The following is an 8,380-nucleotide window of genomic DNA, read 5'->3' as shown; positions in this document are numbered from 1 at the left end:
TAAAAATATTTTTCTCAAATATTTTTTTTTCTGTAAACCGTAACTATAAAAATAAATATAATGTCAAACACACACTAAATAACTCTCTCTTTCTTTGTTTTTTTTATTAAATGTTAAGGATTATTTTGAAATTAGATCAAAATTAATCAAGGTTTGTTGTTATATTTTTTATAATTAATTAAAAAGAAAAGGAGAAAAATTATAATTGACTTTCTTATATTATCTTATTGAAAATTATTGTTGGCTTTCTTGCATATAACACAATAATGCTTTGTAGGTTGATATAAAGGTCCACAACAAAGATGCTTTTTAGGTTTATCCAATGAAGTTCTAAAAATAAATTACAAGAGTAAATTGGGTGGTAATGAATTATCAATTTCAAGGAATTATTTGAAATCAAATTAAAAAACTGAAATGAAAATTTTGTTTTATGAGGAAAAAAAAAAAAGAGCACCTTACAACTATTTTGTTTTTTAGATACATTTAAAAAGTGTATTTTACTTGAGAATTAAATATTATATTAATTTTTCTTAATTTTTTTCAATAATTTTAATTTGTTAATATAAAAAAATAAAAAATTATTTTAATATATTTTTAAATAAAAAACACTTTTTAAAATCACTAATTAAATTTTGTAGCCTTTTGTACTCAAGACAAAGGCAATGACTGTCTTTAACAAATTTAATAATTGCCTTATTCGAATGTTCAATCCCAGTCATTAAAATAAAATAAAAAACTACTCATTTGAACTTTTTTTTTCTTTTCAAATCATCCGAGAATGAAAACCAATCACTCAAATTTGTTTTTTTTCCTGAAAATAAAAGATCAGACACATACCTGATACCTTACAAAGGGCCGGGAACGGAAAAGACTTGTAGGCGAGCAAATAAAAGCAATTTGTTTTCCATCAGCCAACAACGCAAAGAAAAAGCTTTATTTTTTTATTATTATTAATATGAGTATCTCAATCAATTTGTATATATCTTAATTAATCTTACGGATCTTGAAATTGACGATCATATAAACTTTTAATATTCATAATATAATCAACTATAAAGCTTGAACTTGACATCACACAAAACTTCATTCACTTGAACAAAGATGGGAGAAGACTTGGAAGGTCAGAGTCATGGACAATGAGCCCTTTCCTTTCCTTTTCTTTTCTTTATCAAATTATAACTTAGTTTTTTAACTTAACTAAACTAAACTAATTAATTAGTTGTCGTCATTAATGTAAAGATAATTATTTAATATGTATAATTTTTAAATCTATCAATAACTTAATTTTTTTTTAATTTCATATCTTTTTCTAATTTATTATGTTTTTATTTAAAAAAAATAGATAATAAAAAATTTAAGTGCATAGGATGCAAAAAGTATGAAAAAATAAGATATGTTTCATTAGCTAATGACTTGATTAAGCTTTCTCAAATTCTAGTAAAGAACTAATTGTTTTGCTAAACTACAAGGGCTAAATTTTAACTATCCACCGAAGTTTGAATTTTGTCAAATTTTGCAAAAGAAAAAAAAAGAATACATTAATCTTAGATTGGTACATGAAATAAACACCATCGCTTATAAAAATAAATAAATAAATAACCCAATTCTCATCTTAAAATTTTCTTGGACTCAACAGCAATTCGCCCCTCTATATCCTTGTCAAAATAATTCTTAAATTATTTCTACCGTAAAACCCAAGTGTCATTCATATTAATTATGCCTTCTCTTTTTTCTCGGGGCGGAAAACATTGCCAATTTCATCCCATCTCATGCCTTCCAACCTTGCTCTCTTGGCTTGGAACATTACTTCCAATTCATCTCGATCCAGAGGACAAAACCTATAGTCTGGCATGGTCAAACAAAGCGACGTCTCATCTTTATCTTTGACATCCAGTAGACGGACTCCACACTCGTATACTTGACAAAGATTTGATGGTAAGAGATTGCCGTTAATATCTTCCAGTTGGAATTTAACTGAGACCTCACTATATTCATTTAACCTACAATGAGATATGACATCCAGACATGGATCAAATCCCACGAATATGTGTGCAGAGTTGAAGAGCTTCTCATCATCCCAATAATGGAGATAGCAATAGGGATTATAAGGGCTATCATAACCTTGCTTATTGCGGAAGTGATATGTGCATTTAACTTGCAAATTATGGCCAAAAGAACAAAATGCAATGACAACACAAAGACACAAACCCTGGAAGGAATTGATATTAGACCACTGTGAAGATAGGTGGACTGTTACTGTAGATCCCCACATTTGATGACTAAACCACTCCGGAGTCACATCTCCAGGGAGGTAGAAATTACACATCCCAGCTGGCAGCTTCTGTTAACACAATTAAAATAGCATCTTTTGAAAATAAGACATGGCAAATATGGAAGGAAAGAAAAAAGTGAATCTATTGGTACAACACAATTAAAAAGGTTTGAGAAATAGACCTTATTGTATAACTCTTCGGAATGAGTTATAAAATTCGTTATGTTTTTCACCAAGAATTCAGAGGTCCTACGCATGACAGAAAAATCCCCCAATCTCATGCCTTGGAACCTGCCTCTCTTAGCTTGGAACCTTGCTTCCAATCCATCTAGATTCAGAGGATAAAAATGAAAGGAGTCTGACCATTGTATCTCATCTTCATTCAGTAGACGAACTCCACACTCGTGTACTTGACAAAGATCTAATGGTAAGAGATTTCCGTTCATATCTTCCAGTTGGAATTCAACTGAGACCTCACTGTATTCGCTAAACATATAGTCTTCTTTGGCAATCACACAGGGATCAAATCCCACGAATATGTGTGTTGAGTCAATGTGCTTCTCATCATAACAACCATAGAGATAGCAATCGAGGTCACGACTATCACCATGCTTATTACGGAAGTTATATGTGCATTTAACTTGCAAACTATGGCTGACAGAACCAAATGCAATGACAACGCAAAGAGAAAAACCCAAGAACTCGCTACTAGCCCAATGTGAAGATAGCTGGAATTTAACTGTAGATCCCCAACTTTGATGGCTAAACAACTCCGGAGTCCTATCTCCAGGGAGGCAGAAACTACATGCCCCTTCTGGAACATCAGGCAGCTGTAAACACAATTCAAATAGCATCTTTTTTAAATGAAAGGTGGCAAATAGAGAAAAAAAAAATGTATATCAGAGGTTTGAGAAACAGACCTGATGGTATAACCTTTTCGTATAAAGTTGAAATTTCAATAATGAGTACTTGAAGATTTGATTGATCACAGGCAGCCCCAAGCAATTAGTGAAAATGAATTCAAAAATGTTCCCCTCAACTACAATTGATGAGCTTGATAATATTGTTCTCAAACTCTTGCAATTGTCTGCATCCAACTTCGATAGCCGTGGTGGAAGCTCCGGTAATGATTCAAGTCTCTTGCAATTCCTTAATCCTAGATATTGCAACTCCAAGAGTTTATTGATGCTTATAGGTATTCTCCGAAAATCGTTTCCACTTAGATCTAACACTTCCAGTAACGAAAAACGACCAAGACTGTCCGACACTTCCGATAGATTGCAACCATCTAGATTTAGCTTACGCAAACAATCTAAATCCACGCATCTCTCGGGCAATTGCAAGTCAACAAAACATTCGATGTCTTTTAGATATTTGCAGTTTCCCACTTCCAAGCAGGCAAGTCCCCTTAGATTTCCAATCGGTGAAGGCAACTCTGTTATGCTTGTCTGTTCTAAATAGAGATATCTCAAACATACCATCGGCTCCAAAACTTCTGGATAATTGTGAAATTGGACGCAACCTGAGAGATTAAGCCTCTCCAGTTTTCTCAACTTATAGATGTTGCTTGGAAGAATCTCAAATTGTTTGCAGTTTCTTAGGTGCAATTCAGCAAGATCAGACAAACATTCTATTGAGGAGGGAATCTCTCGTATTGCTGTCCCATTTAAATACAGCTCCTTTATCTTATTTGAAACCTTTGGAAACTCCGTGATACTTGAGCAACCAGAAAGATCAAGTTTTTTAAGACATACCAACTTAGAAACCGCACTCGGCAGATTCTTCAGCCTGTTGCAGCCAACTAGATCTAAATAAATGAGTTTCCTTAGATCACCAATTGAAGATGACAGTTCTTCTATTGCAGTTCCATTCAAGTACAAGTATCTTATATTTGTTGAAAAATCAGGAAACCTGTTGATAGATGAGCAGCCGGAGATGTCAGCAATTAGAAGAGATTTCAACAAATACATGTTTTCTGGAAGATTCACCAGGAGGTTGCAGTTCTTCAAATTCAACGCAACAAGTCCACTGAGTTCCCCAATTGATTGGGGAAGCTCCTCAACAGCAGTCTCATTTAAATTTAAATATGTCAATTTCCTTGCAGTTTTTGGGCACTTCTTGAGATTTGCACAGCCAGAAAGGTTCAGAGTCTCCAGACAACTTGAATTAATTCTGCTGGGAAGATTGATTAGTCTTTTGCAGCCTCTCAAATCTAAATCAACAAGCTTGTCCAGATGCTGAACAGATGAAGGAAACTTAACCAAACTTTTACAGAATTGAAGATTCAATCTCTGAAGGTTTCTGGCCTTTGAAAGGTCTGGCAGGAAAGTTAAATGCTCACAATTCCTGAGGTTGACATCTTTTAAATTGACGAGATTCTGAAACAAAATGAAATCAACAGAAGAAATTATACGTGCATACCACACTTAGTTTCAAAGAAAGAACTATGCATGCATAGAGTTATTTTAGAATACCTGGTCTCCTCTCCACAGTTGCTTAACCTTGCTAGATGATAGGTTAATTTCAACAAGGTTCTGTGGACGAAAATTGCTAGGCAAAGATGTCAAAGGGTAGCCATCCCAATGGAGATACCTCAACTCTTCAGAAAGAGACGCGAGGCCATGAGGAAGGTGCACTCTGCATTTAACTCCAGCTTCAGAATTATAAATTTTTAGCAGTCTAAGTTTATACATCCTTTCCAAGGCTGTAGAACTCAACTCCATTTCTCTTATTTTTGAAACATCCAAGAATATCCCTTCAACTTTTCCAGTTCCCTGAAAACCATTGAAGGAGAAACAAAGTATAAGTAAGATTTTAAACTTACTATTACAACCATATTGCATTGCATATGAAAAGGAAAACTTTGGTGTATATGAATCTCACCAGATTATTGGTCAACACTTGATATACTTCTTTAGGACTCCACAATCTGCTTTGTCTTCCTAGCTCGTCAAGAGATTCTTTTCGAACAACTTCATGAGCCATTTCTTGCAAAAGATCATGCATTTCAACCTTGTCATCAGATATTTTAATGAGACACCTGTCAATGAGAACACTAAATCCAATATCTGTTTTGAAACCGCAGCCATCTAGTATCCGCTTTACAGAATCAACTGGATGCCCTCTAAAGAAACATGCAATGTCGAGAAATATACTCTTCGTGTTATTATCACGTAGTGCATCAAAGCCTATTCTCAGCAAGTCACAAATGTTCAGCTCGGGAAAGCTTTCGATCTCATTTAATTGAGATTCCCAAAAATGTCTTTCTCTACTGAACAAGAAGGAGCCCAAAACTTGAAGAGCTAAGGGGTTGCCTTTGGCATAATTTATTGCCTTGATTGACAACTCCATATAAGCTTTTGGGGGGTGGTTTCCCTTAAAAGCATTCAAGCTAAAGAGTTCAAGAGCTTCGTGGAAGTTTAATTCCTCAACCTCGTATATTTCAGCAGCTACATTCTTAAGTACTTGCTTGTCTCTTGATGTTACAACAACAACACTTCCTGCACCAATCAGAGGCACTTCAATTAAATGCTGGAATTGTCGTACATCATTCACATCATCCAAAACAAGGAGAACTTTCTTTTGGCAGAGTCTATCCCTGATGAAAGTAGGTCCTGTATGTGGTGTGCCAACGCGAAGATTTTCTTCCTCCAGTAGTTTAGAAAGAAGTTCATCTCGTAGATCACTTAAACGACCCTTCTCTGATTCCTGCCTTATGTTCGGAACAAAGTGGCAGCCTTCATACTGACTTGAGATGCTATAGAAGAAAGCTTCCGCAATAGTTGTCTTGCCTAGACCACCCATGCCCCAAATTCCTATAATGCGGACATCTGATGACACAATGGATAGTAATTTGTTGATTTTCTCAATGCGTGAATCTACTCCAACCAGACCTCTTAATTTGCATGGGGAAGCACGATTTAACCTCTTACAGATAGTTTGCACAACTTCTCTTATGAGTTTGGCCTCCGGACTGCAAAAAATGAAAGAATCATCTTCAACTTCTCTTATGAGTAAATTTTTTTTTTTATTATAAGCAGCATCGATATTGTACACCCTTAAGGTGGAAGTCCATTGGCTGTTGATGGAAATTAGTTTTCCACTAGAAAACAGAACAGACTTGTGCCTTTCCAAGCAAAAATGATTTACAGGAGAGGAAAAAACACTATGATATGCACAAGAAAATTTAATTGCTATAAGTAACTTTTAATTGCTATAATTCCAGGAAAAAAAAGGTTGAAGAAGAGAATCTATAGTTACTAATATATAGTTACCTAGTAACCTGTGAATCCCATCCAGATATACTGGCTGCGTATGTCAAGTCAGCCCTCCACCTTGGCACGTTGTCCATCCTCCCCTTAAAATTTTTTTCAAGCTCAGCAAATGCATTTCCAAAACTCCCAGTCTGTTCATCAACATCAGATGGGTCTACATGATAGAAGACCGGTAAAACAATCTGCCCATAAGTCTCTTTGCATTCAAGTATTTTCACCAGTTCATCCAAACACCACGGAGAAGATGCATAGTTCTCGGAGAAAATTACTACAGACATTCTTGATTCTTCAATCGTTTTCAGAAGGGCAGGGGTAATTTCTTCTCCTCTTTCAAGCCCGTCATCAATGAAGGTCTTGATTTTCTTACGACGCATAGCTTCATAGAGATGGCTGGTAAAATTATTGCGCGTATCCTCGCCTCTAAAACTAAGGAACACATCATACTTCCTTTTACGAGCAACAGCAGATGAAGATGCCATATCGGACAGTTACAAGATCGGGTCTTCCTCAATCACTAAGAATCAAAATCAATAACTGCTCTCCTTTTTCTCCTAAAGACATACAAAGAGCACCCACTTCAACAGCTGAACATTCGTTAAGAGAAATTGAAGTCTAATAGTACAAGAACCCACACAACATATATTTATCAGAAAATTCCTCAAACTCTTAACGATGGATATATACTAGCTAATTTGATATGATCAATCTTAACATGATCAATCTTAACATGAATTAATACGTTCATGTAACAAACTTATCAAACTCGTATATATAATCTTAAATGAAGAAGACGCATGAACCAGAAAGACTTACCAACAGATCATAAGAACAGTTGACTTGTGTTTTCCATCAGCAAACAAGACGAAGAAGAAGCTGCATATTGTTGATCAGTGGCGGAGCCACATAGGATCAAAAGGGGGCAATTGCCCCCTTAATATTTTTTATATTAAAGTATTAATATAATAATATGGTGAGAGCTTAAGGGGTTGACGCATGCAGAGACGAAAAGGAAATCTTATTGACTTGTATTTTAATATAATAAATAATATATACAATATATGTTTTATGTTTAGATTTCCAGTACTCACTCCACTCCAGCACATTTCTCATTTCCCCGAACATTTTCCTTTTCTTTCTTTTTTTTCCACTCACTATCTGAGAGCTTTTCTGGTTTTTTTTTAGCTGCTATTCCCTGCCTCTCCCTTGTACACATTTTTCTTCAAGTCCAATTAAGAATGTAACCTTTTTTACTTTAGATAATTTTTTCTATTTATTTTATTATCTAATTTTAATTTTATTCTTTTAGAATTAGTTATTAAAAATATTAGGGTTTATAATAATTTAGGGGTTTTGATATGTATAATGTTTTAAATCAATTAAAGGTGAATGGTAGACAACTCAAGATTTTGAACAATAAACATTGATTTGATTGTTTTGAATTAATTAAAGGATATATAATATCTAATTGCATTGGTTACAGTATGAAATTAAACTTTTCCACAAGATAAACAAGGAAACATTCCCATTGTTACCAGTGAGTAAATATTAATATTTATAAAATTAAAACTGTTTTAGCTTGAGATTGGTCCTTTTATAATGTTAATTTTCTTGTGATTTCCTATAAATTAATCAGGATAGATAATTAAATAATGTATATATATATATTTTTTTCGTCAGACAATTTGTGTTTTGCTAAAGCCCGGGGAAGAATTAACACGTGTATGCAAGCCTGATTTTAATCAGTACATGTTAGTTTTTTCTTAAAAAAAAAGAAAAAAACTATTTTTTTATAATTTTTTTCATTTTAAAAGTATTTTAAAATTAATTTTGCTTT

At 34.0% G+C, this 8,380-nt stretch overlaps 1 protein-coding gene across 1 annotated transcript; it reads right to left on the bottom strand.

Moving 5' to 3' along the window:
- Window positions 1-1,557: 1,557 nt before the first annotated feature.
- On the bottom strand, window positions 1,558-7,229 carry LOC140955171 (disease resistance-like protein DSC1). The gene is given in 6 exon segments (XM_073407030.1): window positions 1,558-2,341; window positions 2,455-3,102; window positions 3,193-4,650; window positions 4,747-5,102; window positions 5,104-6,245; window positions 6,547-7,229. Coding segments are annotated over 6 exon segments (4,710 nt in total). The 5' UTR covers window positions 7,026-7,229; the 3' UTR covers window positions 1,558-1,714.
- Window positions 7,230-8,380: the final 1,151 nt, after the last annotated feature.

Source organism: Populus alba, chromosome 19 (assembly GCF_005239225.2).
Source record: "Populus alba chromosome 19, ASM523922v2, whole genome shotgun sequence".
Lineage (NCBI taxonomy): Eukaryota > Viridiplantae > Streptophyta > Magnoliopsida > Malpighiales > Salicaceae > Populus > Populus alba.
Note: the sequence above shows the minus strand (reverse complement) of the source record. Positions and strands in the feature narration are given on the sequence as shown.